Source organism: Phragmites australis, chromosome 9 (genome assembly GCF_958298935.1).
Source record: "Phragmites australis chromosome 9, lpPhrAust1.1, whole genome shotgun sequence".
Classification (NCBI taxonomy): domain Eukaryota; kingdom Viridiplantae; phylum Streptophyta; class Magnoliopsida; order Poales; family Poaceae; genus Phragmites; species Phragmites australis.
The window spans coordinates 35,921,173-35,939,774 of NC_084929.1; the positions used below are offsets into that span (position 1 = coordinate 35,921,173).

At 45.9% G+C, this 18,602-nt stretch overlaps 2 protein-coding genes across 6 annotated transcripts; both read right to left on the bottom strand.

Moving 5' to 3' along the window:
* Nucleotides 1-98: 98 nt before the first annotated feature.
* Nucleotides 99-5,157, bottom strand: LOC133929509 (probable protein phosphatase 2C 52). Of its 3 annotated transcripts, XM_062376287.1 has the most exons (9): nucleotides 5,055-5,157; nucleotides 4,282-4,951; nucleotides 2,594-2,721; nucleotides 2,422-2,520; nucleotides 2,177-2,338; nucleotides 1,424-1,510; nucleotides 1,235-1,326; nucleotides 1,018-1,092; nucleotides 99-470 (listed from the first exon to the last, which is right to left on the bottom strand). In XM_062376287.1, exons 2-9 carry the CDS (start codon nucleotides 4,926-4,928, stop codon nucleotides 318-320), a joined length of 1,443 nt encoding a protein of 480 aa, XP_062232271.1. In that variant the 5' UTR covers nucleotides 4,929-4,951; nucleotides 5,055-5,157; the 3' UTR covers nucleotides 99-317. The 3 variants fall into 3 exon arrangements, with proteins under 3 accessions (XP_062232271.1, XP_062232270.1, XP_062232272.1); XM_062376286.1 differs by lacking the exon at nucleotides 5,055-5,157 and having other exon boundaries at nucleotides 4,282-5,037; XM_062376288.1 differs by lacking the exon at nucleotides 5,055-5,157 and having other exon boundaries at nucleotides 2,177-2,335; nucleotides 4,282-5,034.
* A 4,714-nt stretch (nucleotides 5,158-9,871) lies between these two features.
* LOC133929511 (TPR repeat-containing thioredoxin TTL1-like) lies at nucleotides 9,872-14,036 on the bottom strand. Of its 3 annotated transcripts, XM_062376290.1 has the most exons (7): nucleotides 12,988-14,036; nucleotides 12,307-12,508; nucleotides 12,035-12,219; nucleotides 11,617-11,950; nucleotides 11,326-11,530; nucleotides 11,007-11,113; nucleotides 9,872-10,755 (listed from the first exon to the last, which is right to left on the bottom strand). In XM_062376290.1, exons 1-7 carry the CDS (start codon nucleotides 13,878-13,880, stop codon nucleotides 10,594-10,596), a joined length of 2,088 nt encoding a protein of 695 aa, XP_062232274.1. In that variant the 5' UTR covers nucleotides 13,881-14,036; the 3' UTR covers nucleotides 9,872-10,593. The 3 variants fall into 3 exon arrangements, with proteins under 3 accessions (XP_062232274.1, XP_062232273.1, XP_062232275.1); XM_062376289.1 differs by having other exon boundaries at nucleotides 11,617-12,219; XM_062376291.1 differs by lacking the exon at nucleotides 9,872-10,755 and having other exon boundaries at nucleotides 11,073-11,175.
* Between the last annotated feature and the right edge of the window lie 4,566 nt (nucleotides 14,037-18,602).

The window sequence follows — 18,602 nt, forward strand, 5'->3', positions numbered from 1 at the left end:
AGGCTCCCTTGGGCTGTGACTTCTCAACAAGCCTCCCTCCACCTGGACAATCATTCAGGCCAGGAAAGTATACGCACCACAACTACTACAGAATGCGGTATAAGAAGAACCGATAATAAACCTACGTAAATAGCACTGTAACTTGTAAACCACCGGAGGAGGCGCCAAAACTAGGGATATATGGACAAGCAAAGAACATGAACCAACTCTTATAGTACCAGCCGCGCTGCTATAAGGACCATGGAGCCAGCAAAATCCGGCTTAAGGTGAGGACCGACATGTATAACCAACAGCAAATGGAATCAACTCTTGTCGCCTCAAGGTGGGGAATCACCGCCCATCTTGTCACGCTGGAATTTCACAACGATGCATGTGATGTTATCGCTGCTCCCTCGGGAGAACGCAGTCTCTGTCAGCTTCCGGGCTGCCGCCTCAGGTTCCTCCTCCATCTTCACGAGTGAAACCGCATCCTGCAGGAAGATGACTGTCAATCATGGGCATGCAATATGCAAGTCCCTCAACAAGGAATATGTCCGAAAAAAATCCTGCGTGTAAGCGGATACTAGAGAGAAGATACTAAAAGTTTCAGTTCTATTTACACAAAAGCGGGCATTATCAATTAAATGCAGTGTGGTCTAGAGTCGAATGAAGAAACCTATCAATATGGTAAAACAAATTTATGCGGCTAGCAGCTACCAACCAGCGTATAAATGATAGGCCGTAATTAGGACGTCATCATAATCTAGTTTTAGGTGAATTTTTTGTTGAGCGCATTATTTTTCATATTTATAGGGCATATGGATGGTAACATCGTTGCTTATAAGGGCATCACACACTATTTCCAACTCTTTGTTGTTCACAATGCCCAAATACTTACGCCACATCCATCTAAGCTCAAAAGGCCCAATAGAATATTGAAATTACTTTACTAGACAAATACTCATGAAAAAAGGCAAACAATGGGATATCTGCACCTCTGAACTCTAAACAGGTCACTGATGTAGATTGCAAACTAACCTCATTTGGAACCACGTCCCACAGCCCATCACTAGCTATAATCAGAAACTCCAATTCATCATTTATTTCTTGTTCCTGACAAGAAGAAGTGTTCAAGTGAACGAATTAGGTCTTTCAATCCCACAAATAACATATGATTTAAGCCATGAAACATCAATCTTATACACTGTCCAATATTTGACAGAAAGCAGCGTACTATATGGGTAGCGCAAGCTACCTGAATCTCAGGGTCTGCAATGACAAATTGCTTCAACAGACGGTTGCCAAATGCCCGAGACATTGCAAGCACACCACCTACCCTCCAAGTTCCTGTAAAAACCCATATGCCACTATGAGCAACAATATCATTGCAGGGAAATCATGTACTTGAGTCAAGTCTACTTGGTATGATGAGTGCAGGACTTACCAGCCCACATAACAATCCCACCAGCACTCTCAATCCGTTTTCTCTCATCACTTCTGTTCGGCTTGTGATCTTCAGAGAGTGCGATTGCTGCGAAAAGGAGGTAAACAAGACATTAGACAAACAATTGAACAGGCACATACACATGATTATAGACATAAAGGCCAAAGCAGTTCGCACACACCTTGGATAATGGAACATCATAACTAATAGTGCCGCCCTAATAAAGACTAATAGTGCCTATGCCATCAATACAAACTCATACCATTACCAATTTAATCTAATAAATCCATCTTGTGTTGTGTATAGTAGCTTGGTGCATGTTCAACAAACAATTCATCTAGAAAGCTAACATCAATACAATTTTTCCGAGGAAAGAAATATGGTCAGAACAATCAAATTCGATTATAAATATAGCAGTCCACTGCATTAGTTCTCAGAAACCAATTTGGATCGAAATTAATCCGACCTCTAAGCATGTCATTTCAAAGATAATATATTGAGCAACATGTTTATCCCAAATTGGTCTACGCCACAACCTGCTTGGGAAACTATTAGAGTCATTATCCATCATTCAACATAAATATACTCAGCAATGACTCTAAATAAGTAGTGATAAATCATGATATAGCAGATAGAGCATGCTGCCAGACTGGCAGAAACTGCATTCAAAATTAAACAATCAACCACATAATTTACATCTAAAGTGACACATAATGATATGGCTTGTGGATTTGGTTTTCCAAATAAAAGCACCTTTGCCCGCCTTTGATATTACAGCCCGTGAGTCTCCAACATTTGCCACGTAAAGGTGGTCGCCCACCAACACTGCTGTTGATGCAGTTGAGCCATCATCTCTATGAGAGTTCCTTTCAGCATCCAAGAACTCTAAATCTGTTTTTTTATATGTTTCACCTGCTAGTTACCATTAATCAGATGGCTGGGTTGTGGGTTACTTGAAGATCAATGGACAATTGGACAGGCTATGCGCAATATCATACTTATTGCTAATTTTGTATCTGTCATGAACTCCGGATGTTTCATGAGGTTCTCAAACAGGTGCTCCTTTAAATACTCAGCAGCACGTGAACCACCATGACCTGGGAGAATATAAAAAGTCTCAGATGGATGCACTGAGAGACAACAGGAAGTCTACAAGAATGAATCTCTGACCGTCAAAAATTCCGAAGAGATCTATTTGTTTATCATCAACTTTAGATGATTTTATATCATAGAAGTCTTCCATGCTTGCCCTTTTTCCTCTAAAACTTGAATATCCACAACTCAGACTTCCATCATCACTGCAAATAAATAAAACACACGCAAGACTTACTGTTAAAAATGTAATTGATGAGAAAACTTTTGCATATATTGTAAGGTGAAATTACTTATAGGTTCTGACATAGGAAAATGCTTAGTCAGTCATTATTACAAGTGGCTATCTACTCGAAAAAGAAAAGGGAGCCATGCATGTCAGTTGAAATCAGGAACAAGAATTTAATCAGAAATACCTTTAGATCTAGTTGACATAGGAAACAAAAATCTACGAGCAATGTGAGTCTGAGATGTGTCAATTAGGGCTTACAAACTAGTTGAGAAATTCATTTTCTAAACAATAACAAGATCAGGATTTGGAAAATGGCATAAGCCATAACTAATATGGAGTCTGAGAAGTGCCATTACGAAAACAATAATAAGACCTAGTTTCTATTTTGTAATTTTTTACCATTTATATAACACAATATATTCGTGCACAAAACATTGTATTTAATTTGATTTCGTTAAGTCCAAAATTTCTTGAGCATTTTGTAGTATGTCATTTTTTTGTACAAACGAGATCAATCAAGCTCATGAATAGTGTATCAACATCTCAAGGACCTAACATGAAACAAAATCCTGTATGAGCATCACGCTTATTTTGTTAAGCAACTTACTCAGATTTCCATATCACGAAAGAGTGGTTGATGGAGCATTTTAGATCGATATGTAGTTTAACTTTGAATTTTCTTATATCATTCTCAATAAGTAAAAATCATGATATCAAATTCATAATGTGGCAGGCATAATATTAGTATGAAAGCCCTTAAGCAGTCTCACATTTCCTTTTGTTACTGATGACATTGCTACGAAGAGTAATACATGAAATCCAGCAAGCTACCACCACCTAGTGGAACAACATAAATATGTTATGCTTTTTGGCACAATTTTGTCGTATGTTGCTTTCTAATAGTGGCATGTGTGCGTACAATGCAATGGAATACCTGGACCCCACTACCAATTAGCGAAAAACACCCATCCTACAATTTGTGAGAAAATCCCAAAAGTTCCATAAAGACTGGGGTTCTGGTCTACTGGAACTGCGTGTAATTCTAAACAGGGAGGCCGATGTGATATTTCTGTTTATAAAGGGCTACGGTTGATTCGATTTCTAGCGATACCCGCTGCCTTTAATACGGAACTAAAAGAAACTGTGATTTACCACTTTTCGGAGTGTATACTACAATTAAAGCTACCTTCTCTTCTGCATGGGACCATATAAAAACAGCTTTCACAATGTCATGGTGAATTTTGATAGTGTAGTAGCTTATAGAAACTGAATTTCGACAAGTATAACCGCCAAGCTACCAAACTAAATACAATTCTGAATACAAGATGGCTCTCGGAAATCTAAGTGGAGCATGACCATGCAATTACTTTCTCAAACGTGAAAAGTGTTGATAAGTATTTCACTTGGTAAATTGGAGCATGTCAGAATGCACGCTACGTGGCGGATCTAAATTAAGTAACCCAAAGGAACCGCCAATAGAACCGATCGCCCAATACGTAAGCTGCAAAGTAGGGCATTGGGCAGCAAGTGTTACCTATTCCATCCTCCACTCATGTAGCCCACCTCATCCACCCTCTCCTTCTCTTTCTGCCTTTCCCTCTCCTCCTCCTTCCTCTCCTCTTCCTTCTCTTCCTTCTCCTCCTGATCCTTTTCCTTCGGTACCTCCACAGCAGGCACAAAAGTTACAGATGCGGCCTCCTGCTTCCTCTCCCCTTCCGCCACCACCACCAACGACACCTCCTCCTCGTCGCCCGGCTGGGCCTCCAACTCCGTGTCACCCACAGCCACCGCTGCCTCAGGTGACACATCCATTTCGCCCCCCTCGACGTCCATTTGTTGTACCACTGCTGCCGGCGCCGATGACAGCTCCACGTCAGCAGCCAGCATCTCCGTCTCCGCGGACGAAGCTTCCTCCTGTTCCTCCTCCACCTCGCTCGCCTCCTCCCCCTCCACCGCCTGAGCGGATGGCAGCGCCCCGGGCTCCACCATCACCTTCCCCCCCGCACGGAACCGGCGGTGCTTCAAGGGGTGGCGCACTCCGAGCCGCTTGTCGTGCGCTGGCCTCTCCGGTCTCGCGCCCACCACCGCCTCCGACGCCGCCGCCGCCGATGCCTCCGATACTGCCGCCGATGCTGGGTTCGTCGAGATCTCCTGGTCCTTCACGGCGCCATCGTAAACCATCTAAATCGCCGCAGACCCGAACCCTAGCACCAGCATCATCAAACACAGAGCCCAGATGCAGACCTGCTTCAAATTCGAAATCCGAATCCGAGCACGAGGACCTCGAGCAATGGGGAGAGAGCTCACCTGCGGGATCCGGTCGGCGGAGGCTATCGGATCAGGGAGGCGGTGGATCTACAAGGTTGTGGATTGGATTGTGAGCCGGGGGAAGGGGGGGGGGGGGGAGGGGGTGAGCTGGAGGGAGATCAGATGAAGCCAGCCGGCCAGCCAAGGGAGAAGAGAAGAGTGTTAGAGTATATGGTATGATAGTTTAGAATTAGATTTAGTCTTGTCTAAGTTATTTGTATTTTATATATTCAACTCTCAAAGCTTAATATAAAGTATCAGAGAGTTTAGGTTCTAATTTTAGTTATAAATCCCAGCCACCATCAGCTTACGTACCGCGTGTCTTCGAGGAGATCGATTTTTATGATCTTTGCTGAGGGTAGCACCGTCTGTACTTAGGGTTTGCGCTGCCGATCGTGTTGATCGGCCGTTTTAGAGTCTTTTTTTATCTCTTGATCAGGTTTTTTTCTCTCTTATTGGTTGTTGATCAGCATTTCTCTATAGTTTTTCGATCCAAAATCGGTTTGCGTTGCTCGTTGCTCGTCGACCTCGCGCCTCTACTCAAATCAGCATCTATCCCATCAGTACTGTTCACGGTGCTACAATACCGATGTCGCTATAGTAACACAGACTGTTCACGACTGCTATAGTGTCGTCGTCGCTACAATGTCGTGCACCTGTTCCCGTCTGCCTCGCGCGCCCTCGGTCTGATCAGCCAACTGCGCACGATTCCTCACGGTCGATCAGGCATGGCTCCCTTCCTCCACGAGTACGGGTGTCTCCACCCGAGTATCGGGGCTGCCGTTGTGTCGCCTTCGGGTCGCAGTGTTGCCACCCATGATCTGTACCTCTGTAGCGCCGTCGTGTCTTCCCTGGCATGGTCCGGTCGAATGGAGGATCTCGTTGTCGTCCTACATCATCGTCCCACGCGCCATGACATTTCGGCCAGCCATTGTTGTCTCTCTCAGCGTGTCATTGCCTCAGACGTCGTCGCCCTTGGTCTTCATCACGTTATTCAGGTGTTCTTCGCTGGATTCTTCGAGCACTATCGTTACGCTCTCTCAGACATCAGTATTACCGCTCCAGGCCGCTAGTTTTGCCTTCATTTACTGTCTTCGTCCAATACAACCTCGTCGCCAACGTCGCAGTCTCCTTCTTGACCTCTTAGTCTACTTCGGGAACCATGGGCTGCATTGGCACTTTCTCCTTCTAGCTGTTTTGCGCACTGCGATCGTTGAGGCCTTCTCTGCTAGTCCTTCAAACACAAGCGTATGGTTGGGCTCCCTACCTTTACGCGCCCGATATTGGTAGCACCGGTGCGTGCATTTGTCCCCGATGCGTTCTCGGGCCTGGTAAACTCGCTGCACGTCTCGTCCTCGACTACGTCGACTTCGGCATCGATCTCTTCCTTGACGACTGTCTCGTCTGCATCACTATCTTCTTCCCTTGAGCCTCCCTACGTCTGTCACCATGGCGCCTCTTGTGCTCATGGCTTCATGTGCAGCTCCCTTGACCATGACAACCCTACTACGGCTATGTTGACCACGTCTATCTCACACATGGCATTCTCGACCACGTCTATTCACCTCGCTCTTAGCTACCTTGACATTAGGCACAAGGGCTACTATTTGCATGAGCAACTCGTCGGTTTCTTCAGTCACAGCATCTGCATCACGCTGTTTCGACTGTGGGAGATGCCATTCATCTTCCTCTCTAGTCTCATAGTCTGTGATGCTCTCGCTGCGACTACGGGGTCATGTTAGAGTATATGGTATAGGAAACACAATGATTCATTTGTTATGATAGGTTAGGATTATATTCCATCATATCTCTAGGGTTGTTTAATATCTAAGCCATATATACTCTATATATTTATCTCTCAAGGCTTAATACAACACACAAAATATTAACAAATCCTTATATTCTTTCAAAGAGGAGCAGTAGCACAACGCCGCGGGGTCGGACATGGAGTCATAGACACCTTGGCCGGTTGAGTAAGGGGACAAATCACTGACGTGTAGGACCGATTTATGTAAACGAGGTAGGAGTGATGGATCCTAGTGGGGACTCTAAGGTCCTATAAGATCATCTCCAACGGTTTTCCTTCAGGGTCCAGAATCCCTTCATGACGGGATTTTCGTTTCCTTCAGCGTTCCAACGGTTTTCCTTCACGGTTCCCGTCACGAAGGGATTCCCAGAGTTATTCCCTCCAGGACGGGATTCTCTCTCATTTCTCTTCGTGATTCCTCTTGAAGGGAAGCTGTTGAAGATGAGAGGAAATAAAGGGAATGCGAACGAGGAAGAAAATCAGGAAAGGAACGAAATGAAGGGAACATACTGTAAAAATTCCACCAATAACTCTCTCTAACTCTTCCCTTTCTTCTCTCAATTATTTGTTTAACGCTAGTACCGGATGTCCAAACAAACACTCTTTCTAAATTGTTGCTCCTTAGCACCCCATGCTCTAACGTGAAGCACCTCGAAGAAATCAACGCTGGAGCTACTCTTAGGGCGTGTTTGGTTTTCCATTTCAGGGCATCATGTTCTATCTGTGCATATATTTCCGCAGAGAAGGTTGATTGGTTGTCTGCATGCACTCGAATCGAGCTTCACTCTATATCCTAGCCCGGTAAATATATTACACCGACTACAGTGTTGCAATAGACCCACTTGTTAATCTTAGATAAAAATCATTGCATCCGTCAATACAGATAATAAAATATTTTTCTTTTTAAAATTATCACATCTATTCAACTTACTTCTACTCATTTAAAATATACACTACAGCTCTATAAAAACTGATATAGATAACTAAACCAACATGGGCTTGCTTAGTCCATGGTTAAAATGTGGACCCGGTTTCCGTACGAGCCGCATGTCAGTGAATGTTCGGGAGAAGGCACAAGGTACTGATTTGTGGAGTCAACTTGCCAGTACCTGACCATTTTCCAGGAAAGATAAAAAGATCATGCATGGTCGCGAGCTATTCGTTCAAATATGAAGATATATCTGTAGTACTAATTTTACTGCTGGTATAAAAAGAAGTGTAGAAATGTTTTTAAAAAATCATTTTTGTGGGGAGAACCAGTAAGATTTTGAAGTAAATCAAAAAATACCCTGAGCAATCCGTCTCTTCCAAATTCGAACATCCAGTAGTTACCCATGCACAGCAAGTAAAGGATGCCCAGTTACAAAAAATGGGCAATACCTACTTTCAAATTGCTTAACATTCACGGAGTTTTCAAGCTGGAGTACGAAACAAATCCCAAAAGTTTGATCCAGTTGGTTGGTAATTTTGCTGCTTCGCCATCCTGAATCCGAAACAGCACAGAATCAATCCTTTCCTTAGAATCAGACCACTCAGAGCATAAACAATGATAAGGGCTTATAGCTAGGTACCTAAAGAAAGAGAATGTTAAGTATCTACATAAAAATTATAATTTTTAATAAAAATAAAGATTATATGTGTTTAAATATAGTTAACTATCTTGTTAGCACTAATATAAACATCAATATTTAAGCAAGCATATTGTCTTCCTTCTAAGTATATGTGTTATTGCAGTTAAGAAAAAAATCCAGTTTTTTCTATAAATATCTCCTCTAAGCACCACATTGTGCATGCTCTCCAGATGTTATGTTCTTTATACGTTCTTTCAAACCGATCAGCGCAGTACTGCCCTTCGTAAACAATAACGATCCATTTCAGGAGAATGGCTCTCAGCTCTTGTGCTAGTAGACTTAAGATCATTAGATGCTCAAGGGTTCTGGAAGGGCAGTCGCCATCCCTTTTATAGAAGATTTTGACGGGCTTCAGTTGTATTGGTAGGTTAGCAATAGATGATCCCACAAAGTAAACAAGAACAGGTAGGGTTGTCGCTCCGGTAATATAAATAGTTGTAATTTTCAGCTGTAAAGCTGTGTCATTGGTTACCATAGTCATGTTTAAACAACAGAGCGATGACATGATCAATTTCTGGAGATTGACAATAGCTCAGCTAACATGCAGTGAACTAGAATTTGACAGCGTCTGGCAATTCTCAAGCTGCCTTGCTATGTCGAGGCCTGTAATGTGCAGATAAAAAAGAAATGCCCCTGAAACAACGTATGCGTCCCATTGCCCCAAATCTAGCCGGTGCCGCTGGTGTTGCCGCGGGAGGAGAGAAGTAGCGGGCTGTGGTCGGGGCGGGCGTTCGGTGAGGTCTCCGGAGAGCGATGGCGTGAGCCAGGCAGAGCATTGGCCACCGTCGTCTTGGTCCGCCTGAAAGCAAAACCTGCTGCAGGTTTCCGTGCGAAGTGTCGGCCCGTGAACCGAGCCGGAGGATGCCGCGGTGGCGCCAGACTTTTCGCCCAGAGGTCGCCGACAGCCGACAGGGTTGACGGCATCCATCGATTGGGCATCAGGTAGCTGCATAATGGAGATGTCTGAGCAAGCCAAGCTTACTTGCCTTGTACACCAGGAGGCTGGTTGGAGTATGAACACAAAGATGTTGCTTGTTCTTGAAAAGAAGATCATGCACTTGTTCTTGAGAGCTGGGAGTGCTGAAAGCGACCAACGGCACCAACCGCCCCGTTCATTCAGAACTCAACAATGGGACCCAAATCATTGCTTGCAATCTATCTATGGAGCGGATCCTAGAATATCAGACAACTCACAGCCACAAGTGTGTTGCTGCAGTGCAAACTGGTACCAGCCACAAGACAAGCAGCAGTCAAGCACCACACAGGGGCCACTGCTTCGTTCTCCCGACAACTCTGATGCCACATGCATCGTGCTCAACAGCAGTAGTATGGAAACAAGGCTTAACACCTACTCGAGCAGATTTGCAGATTATATTGAGTAAAAATGACAAAGAATGTCGGGCTATCTTTATTCATAGAAACCAATTAATGTCAGCATGAACTATGTATCAGCGCCACAGATCGCAAGACATATATGCAAATGACAGCAGCCACCTCCTCCTTTTATCCCTCTACCGTGCAATTACATTTGTCTTTCTTAATCTTTCTCTCTACAATGGCAACTAGACCTGTACTCTCCATCCGCCGCCAAAAACCGGTACTGCCTTTTCTCCAAAGGAAACCAATCTATCAATGGGTTGATGTATTGCTATAAGGTATATGGACATGTAACAGAGAAAACCAACCGGACTCTGATTTGTTCCCCTCTCTAACAACGACATGCATCTAAGCAACTTCAAAAGGAGCCTTTCTTGAGGAATGGTCATCTAGTGGTGAAGCACAATGATCAAATGCATGAGATGGCAGAGTGTGAGATGAAAGAATCGCTCGAGGTTAGTCAAATGGTGGGGTAGAAATAGTTGCAAACAGAAGAGACTAAATGATCCAAGGACTGAATAATGTTGGCCAAATGAAGGGTCGGAAGGTGTAGCAACACACGGAAGGGGGAAATGCACAGGAGGTTCTTTTGTAGACCAAGCTTAGCACAACATGTCTAACCGGGAATATACCAAGCTGGTGAAATGTTGTGGAGGCTGATATTATATAGGACCAATTTGTTGGTGAAATGCATCAAAGAACTAAGAGTGCCACTGGTAAGACCTCAAGAGCTGGAGACAGCATAGTGCCGCACCGAATAGCGCAGAACTTGTAAGCTAGGGCAGATCATCTCCTTCACTCTTGCACCATCCTTGTAAATCTTGAGGGTTGGGACTACGTGCACATTCTCTGCCCTGGCTACCGCTGGGCTCTCATCAACATTTACCTGCCGGTTTGATTACAGATGTTTGATCAGCGACTTGGAAAATCTTGTCAAATGCAATTAATTGCAGTCAAGGGAAACATTACTGGTAAATAAATTTACCAGAGGTCATCGGTAAACATGGTTTATCGGATATATCAGACAAAATTCAAATAAAATTGAAACAAACTACCAGTAAACTCAGTACATTTTTCTACTGGATAATGTTTTCCCTGATTGCAGCAGTTGATACCGAGATATGTTTGGTGGAATACCTTAAAGAAATTCACTGAAGGGCATTCGGTGCAAAGGGAGTCCACAGATGAAGTAATCTGTGCACATTGCCGATTCGTTGTTGACATGAAGTAAAGAACAGATACCCCTGAAGAAATGCCACATACACAACATTCAATCCATCTGCCAAACTGAATATAGATTATGCATCTGAAACAACATTTTTGATATGTAAGAACATGTATAGGCCTGATCATCCACAATATTAGCACAACAAGAATTCGATAAGGAGGTGAAAAAGATTATCACAAGCTAGGGGCCTAGGGTAGAATAGCAAAAAATTGTAGAGGAGAAACTCACCAGGCAAACACATAGCATCTTGGAGTTGCTCTAAGCTGGTAACTGCCTCAACCTCGCCTCCAAACTTCATATTCGACACCTCCTCTCCACGGGTTGTCTTCAATGCGACTTGGGCATGGAACAAGGACTCCGTAACCTCTGTGTCACCAGGAAGATCCTTGTGAAGCACCTCATAGTCCCGCACACAATCAGCCCAACGCTCAAGCTAATTAAATGTTAAAGGGGGATGTCAATACCACAATTCGTGAATAATCAGAAAAATGGTGATACTGATACATGTAAATTTCTTACCTTTGCATAGGATGCTGCACGTCTTAACAGAGCCTTTGTGTAGTTAGGTTGGACTCTTAGGGCCTCATTGCAGTCCTCAATAGCTTTCGCCCACCAGCCTAACTTCGACCAGCAAGCTGCCCGATTGCAGTATAGTACTGGGTTTGAGGGCTCATGTTTAAGCCCTTCACCATATGCTATAGATGCCTCGGCAAACTTGCCTGCCTTAAAAAGGTCATTCCCCTGGGATCGAGCCCTTGCAACTAACCTCACGTTATTCAGAATCACTCCAACCTCTGAGTTTCCAGGATCAATAAGCCTAGCCTTCTCAGCCAATGCAACAGCTGAATCAAACCTGCAGAAAACCAATTTCAATACTTGTGTTGTTAGAACCAAGAAAAGAAAAATTATCAGAATTCTCAAGATTTGATAGTTGTACCTTCCAAATGCCATGTTGACCTGGGCTTGGACAATATGTACATATGAATCAGCTGCCATGCCTGAGAGTTTGGTTGGCATTGACGGTAGTGATGCATTGTCCAATTTCAACAAGCTTGCAATAGTTGAATCAGCCTCTTCGAATTTGTGCAGCCGAAGAAGTGCTTCCGACCTCAAGGCAAGAAGCTGCAGGCAAAATGTGATTCCCTTGAGAATGACTGAATTACCAAAAAAGGCGTTATATTTTGGAAAATAATTATAAGGAGGGGCTACCAATTGAGAGGAGTCTGCTCCGTTGGCAATGGCCGCATCTGCTTCCCTTAGCGCACTCTTCCAGTCTCTAGTTTTCCTTGCATCCATGCATCTCTCTTGATGGCTTTCCACCTCATGCAGCTTCTGCCACTCAGCAGGATCAGACAGGTTTGCATTCCCAACCAGCGTAAAATGCATTCTTGCTTTGTCAACCATCCCAAGACTGCAACATCGTCATCATTTTGCCATTTTAGTAACTTCAAACAACTACATCACATTGAATATACATGTAAACATCGAACAATTAGGACCACAATTTTATGATGAATGCCCAATTATGTGTCTCGTGATCAAAATACAGTCCATAATACAGGTAAACACTCCCTTTCAGCTGCATTGTGTGATGCCCACATTAAGTCACTACGACATACCAAGCAAAGATACAAATGTTCCCATGTTTCAATTGCAAGATCGGAGATTTTACTTCCAAAGCAAGTAACAGAACAGCTGGTAATTATCACCATGGCACACCATTACGGTACTGATCTGCAATCAGATAAGCATGGCAAAAGGAACTGATAGAAAAGGAACAGCATATTGGATTTGCACACAAGCAAAGCGGAAGCAAAAAGGCGAGATCTGCGGATGCGGTTCAGCGGTTCCATTCCATTCCAGTGCAGCAGGCAAGCGGAAGAATCTCACCGGAGGCATAGTCCAGCGAGGCGGCCATGCGCACGGGCGCTCGCCGGGTCGAGGCGGACGGCCTCCTCACACTCGCTAAGGGCTTCTGCTAGGCGACCGAGCCCGATGAGCGCGGCAGCACGGTTGCCGCGGCACGCGGCGCTGTCCGGGCACAGCGCCAGGGCACGGTCGTAGTGCTGCAGCGCCTCGCCGTACCGGCCCTTCTTGTACCACTCGTTCCCGGCGCGAGTCACCTCCTGGAGACCACCACCGCTGCCCGGTGGCGCCGGGCAGCTCGCCGGAGACCTCGAGGAGTTGCTGTGGAACAGGGTGGCGTCAATGCTGCTTCTTGAGGGAGCCATGCCTCCGCCTCCTCCGCCGCACCTCATGATGTTGCCGTGGCCGTAGTGCCCGGTGCCGGATCCAAGCACGACCGGCCGAGTGCGTGGCGGTTGCGGCGCAGCCGCCGCCCCCGCGACACGTCCAGACGGGAAGATGTTGCCGGTGGGGAGCGCATTGGTCAGCTGCGAGCTCGCGGTGCTCCCGCTGCCGCAGCCTCCTCCTCCTCCACTCCCCGCGCTGCTGCTGCCGCCGGAAAAGATCAGCGGCCCAGATCCGCTGCGCCGGTGCCTCAGCGGCCGTGGCGGGTTGCTCTCCGCCACGAGCTCACCCGAGTGATTCCCCCGACCTCCTATCCCCACAGCCACCGCTGCCGCATTTCCCAGCGCCGGCGACTTGGCCGACCCAGCGGACGACGACGACGAAGACGTCGTGGCCGGCCGCAGGCGCAGCGGCGACACCGGCGAGCCAAGATGCGCGAACAAGTCCGTCTTCTTGTCCGGCTTGTCCCAGACGACCCCGCCGTCGAGCGTGAGAGCCGCCGCGCGGAGGCGTACCCGGTCAGCCTCCGCCATCACCAATGCCACCACGACTCGGTCACAGCAGCCGGCCAGCCGACACCACCACTCCCCTCGGCGACCAAGCAGGCATGCACTACACAGCTGCTCAACAAGGACAGCACGAGTGAGTTCGCTCTCCAAGACGAGGTACAGAGAAGTGTATGTATGTGCAGTGAGTTTCCTCTCCCGAGGCCGAGGGAGAGCACAAGTGGTGGAGGAGGAAGAAGTGAGGGAGGAGGAAGGGGAGGAATGGTACAATGGAGGGGACAGGTGGTCCAAGGACTAAAAAAATAATACAAAATTACAAAAGGGGCTAAAAATAAAAAAGTGTTTTTGTGCTTGGAAGAAGAAAGTTACCTTTTTGGGAGAAATTGGTTTTTTTCCCTTGGAAACGAATAATGAATTAATATTCCCTTGCCTTTTCTGCGGTTTTTAAGGTTTTGTATTTTTTCCTTCTTTTCTTTTGAAGAAAGTTTAGTTTTTTAGAGAGAGAGAGAGAGAGAGAGAGAGAGAGAGAGAGAGCTAGTTGGAGATTTATCACGGTACTTTGACAATATGGGATGAGTTGAAGGCAGTAGTGATCTGTATCATCGGTTCTCTCCATTTCGACTAGGCAGGCAGGCAAAGACCTCCTATGTTGGTTCTTTTCATGCTGACAATTCTATCCATTTCTGTAGGATTGATTTCCCGTTCAATCGACGGTGATTGGTCTCTTACCGTTTCAATCAGTGATGCATGTGTATGTGTATATACATGTACACAAAACACGGTCACTACTCGATCAGTGATGCATGCATGCATGATGATGAGCTAGTTGTCTGGCTGGTGACACATGCGCATGCATGCATGCACGCACCAATATATCGATAGATAGATTTGTTCACATTCCACTCGTGAATACCGATCTAGATATGGCTGATGGATCGATCTCGGCGGTACGGTGCGTGTACGTGCTCAATGAAACTCTCAACAACTGCTAGTATACACGAACTACATTGTACTATTACAGTATTATCTGGGATAGTCGGTTTGTAGCTTTCCTTCCACATATGCATATTCTACACTTAAGATGTAGAATAGGTATTCTACATTTGGAGTCTTGTCAAACTAACCAACCGAACCAGTTTCTTTGGATTGAACAAGCTGATTCGATCTGGCCTTCTTCCCTCACGCGCTTCTGCTCGTGACCTAGAGCCCCCTTGCAGACTGACCGTGCCACCAGCTGCATCACCCTTGATGCGCCCTCTCCCTAACGTAGTGCGCTCCCGCTAGCCTGACCGCTCTCCCTGAAATGCTCGTACCTCCACCATCACCATCACCATCACCGTTGAATCTACTCATTGCCGGCATGGATCATTGGAGACTGGCGAAGGGCACCCAAATTTGCGGCTGCACAACCACGGAATCAACCTCCCAAGCACCGATAATGGCATGGTTGCTGCATCCCGCTATTGCTCCCCTACAGAAGTTGCTTGCTTGCTTTTTCCCCGCGCATTGTTCTGCAGCTCCATCGCCGCTTGGCCCAAATTGGTCAGTAGAAACTTTTGATTGTTGGTAAATCATCAATTGTCATGGTCTCAGGGAGCTCCACCACGCTGGGCAGGTCTCAGGGAGCTCGCCGTGCTAGGAAGGAAAGGGGATCCGGCTGCCCGGTGGATCCCCACACCGCCCACCTCACACTGTGCTGTGATGATGCAACACTCTGCATTCTTGTTGATGCTTGTGCGGAGTTGCCCAACCCATATACTGGCTTTGCATTTCACAAGATTGTAGTCTAGATGGATGGAATGCCATCGAAGAGGTCAGTAACTCCCTGATTTCCTCATACACTAAATTCAACTTGTTCAATGATGTTGTGCGGATCTTTAAGTCCATGGAGGTGCGGACAACTGTGTCATGGAATTCATTGATCTATGCTCACATGAAGCTTAGCTACTTAGAACAAGCCACTTCTCGCTTTTCGAATCATTCCTGAGACCAATACCATCTCGCTCTTGTGAGGGTCCAATAATTACCTTTTCTTTCCGTCGATGAATTTCGACGAGGTTCATTTCCATTTATGGAAAAGTCTTTCCCACTCCACTATCGTCACCTTCTCCTTTAGTTTACCGAATCTTGGGATGAGATTTTTTTTAAGGAGGGGAGGTTTGTCACGTCCTAAAATGCTAACTACGGGCCTAAGCATGCATAATCATCATGGTGATATGTTTTATACAATTAGTTATTATTTTGGATATTTCGGAAGTGAAAATGGTATAGTAAGAGATAGGAAGACTCTAAATATCTTGGAGAAAAGAAGAAATAAAAGAGAGGGAAATTAGAACAAAATTCAACAAAAACCCATCTCGCGGTTTGACCGGGCTCAACCGCGATCTGACCACCAGGTGGACAACCACATAGGCTTGACACGTAAGCTTCCCGCGGTCTAACCTACCCTTCCTGAGGTCTAACCGCCAGCACATTGAGGCTCCCTTAATTGATCGATCACCTCTCTCACTCCTTCTCTCTCATTTGCCCCCCCCCCCCTCTCTCTCCCTCTCATTCACTCTCTCACTCGAATAAACCCTAGAGAGAGAGAGCTCTAAATTGACGTGTCGATGGTCTGAGATCGGAGTTGGGGACTCCCACAAGCTTTTTAGAGGACTTCCCCGAGTTTCTTCCCCCTTTCCTCCCCATCAGAGAGGTTTTCTCGACATTTCTTCCTCCGCGAGTTCATTCACCCTCCGTGAGTCAAATCAGTAGATCGAAGCTTTCCTGGAGGATTCTGATCTAATACAAAGTTCCTCTACGCTGAGGTAAACATCCCCTACCGTTTTCCGCTCGTTTCCTAGCCCTAGGCAATCGCCATTTCGATTTTCGCTGTGAATCCCTGATGAATACTAGGTCTAGATCTCATTTTTAGGGTTTTACGTGTTCGGATCGTGCATGTTGTCCGAATAATCATAGAATATGTTTCCTTAGTCCTATGGAGTATTGTGGTGCTCTTCGTCATCGAAGGTTTCGTCGGAGTTCTTGCTGGCGACCCCGCGAAGGTGTTGTCGGCAGGGTCTAGCGGTCTGACCGCCACTAGGGCCGGTCTAATCGCTAGTAGGTCTGTTCAAAATATCTGAATTTAGGAGTCAGACCGCCGTTAGGGCCGGTCTGACTACTACCATGCCTTCGGTTTGACCGCTAGGGCCCTAAACTCTCTGCACGCTCACGGTTTGACCGCCACTTGCACGCTGATCTGACTGTCAGCCATTCAAGGCTATGTGTATTTAGGCAGGGGCGAAGCTACAGGGGGGGGCCGGGGTGGGCCGGGCCCCCTATCCGATTTTGGGACCCCCCCCACCTCAAAACATACGTTGGTTTTGGCCATTTGGTCATAGGCTTCACTGGCTTGTCCCCCCCAACCTCAAATCCTGGCTTCGCCCCTGTATTTAGGTTACCTTGTCCAGGGTTTCAAACTTTGAAACACTAATCATTTGGTGGTCTTTTGCAAATATTTTCAAAATACGGATCCTCCTCTCTTTATATACTAGAGAGAAGGAGAACTTACAAGTGAGTCTTACTTAGCAGACACATGCCTGACCAGATGCTCCACTCTTGTATCATCATCATAGAGAACTGAGTGAACCCAACTTTCCCTGAGAGCTCTGCATGTCGGTCCCATCCGTAGAACGCCGTCGCACCTACCTCCCCCAGTTGCCCAGCCTGTCCCATCGCCGTGTGCTGCAAGTTCATCTGCCAAGCTACTTCGTCCCTACGCTCCGCGAGTCTGCCTGCAAAATCATCCACTTACCTGGTCGTTCTACAAATTTTATCTCATCTGTCTCGTGGTGCAAGTCAGTTCGCAACACCCCACTCCGTAGCAATTAATGCTACGGGATGGGGTACTGCGTATCTGCGCTGGCTACGATTTTGTTCGCTTGAGGGGGTACTTCGGAAGGAAAACACTTGAGCAGACATCAATAAAATGCAATTAGACAGGTTATGTATGGGCGTCTCGCGATCAGGAAGGGCTGGTCATGGGACCATATTATATTGCAAGGAGGCTGGTCGTGCGAGCTAAGGGCTGGTCGCGTGATAGACCGACGTTCAAAAAATATCCCCTATCGATCGTTGTATCCCTCATAAGGCCGTTAGTCAGGATGTCCTCTTACTTAATACTCTGACATCTATCTCTCTGTTCATTAGGATGGTCTTGCATGCAGTGGACAAAAGAAATGAAACGGCATGCAAAAGGGTGACATTAAAGTGATAAAAATAAACAGAAACACTAACTGCAAATGTGATTGTACATCATGGAATTCATGGTGTTGTGGGGGAAAGCATTAGCTTGATAGAATTTCACATGCTGCATGTCCTTAGCTTTGTTCCCGAAGGGCTGGTGCTGCAGCATCTAGAAACACAACTACTGCAACTTTTCAGCTAGCATCGATCTCACGAACCAATCATGGCATCATGGCAAAATATGGACTGACATGCATGACTTCCAACCACAAAAATTGAAGGTCCGCTCATGGCATGCAACTAACTACTCCATTGGCCTTGCTCTCTTCGATCTGGACATGTGCATTGTAAAGTGAGGTTCAGAAAGTTGCGAGACTGGCTTTTCCTAGATCTAAGACTGGAATACGACGTGACATGTTCTTTCCTTAATTCTTCTCCTTCCAGATTAATTTCCCTCCGAGAGCTACTACGCAAATGTACAAGAGGAAAGAGACACGGTTGCTTAGACGACAAAGACGCATGCAT

What these genes read in the sequence shown, in the direction of transcription:
- LOC133929509 (XM_062376287.1), bottom strand. Translation starts at nt 4,928, where the DNA reads ATGGTTTACGATGGCGCCGTGAAGGACCAGGAGATCTCGACGAACCCA. An exon ending in TCTCTTCGGAATTTTTGACG is followed by an intron (nt 2,521 to 2,593) that starts GTCAGAGATTCA and finishes ATATTCTCCCAG; the next exon opens with GTCATGGTGGTTCACGTGCT. An exon ending in AATATCAAAGGCGGGCAAAG is followed by an intron (nt 1,511 to 2,176) that starts GTGCTTTTATTT and finishes TCCTTTTCGCAG; the next exon opens with CAATCGCACTCTCTGAAGAT.
- LOC133929511 (XM_062376289.1), bottom strand. Translation starts at nt 13,880, where the DNA reads ATGGCGGAGGCTGACCGGGTACGCCTCCGCGCGGCGGCTCTCACGCTC. An exon ending in GTGCAGCATCCTATGCAAAG is followed by an intron (nt 11,531 to 11,616) that starts GTAAGAAATTTA and finishes ACATTTAATTAG; the next exon opens with CTTGAGCGTTGGGCTGATTG. An exon ending in AGATGCTATGTGTTTGCCTG is followed by an intron (nt 11,114 to 11,325) that starts GTGAGTTTCTCC and finishes GCATTTCTTCAG; the next exon opens with GGGTATCTGTTCTTTACTTC.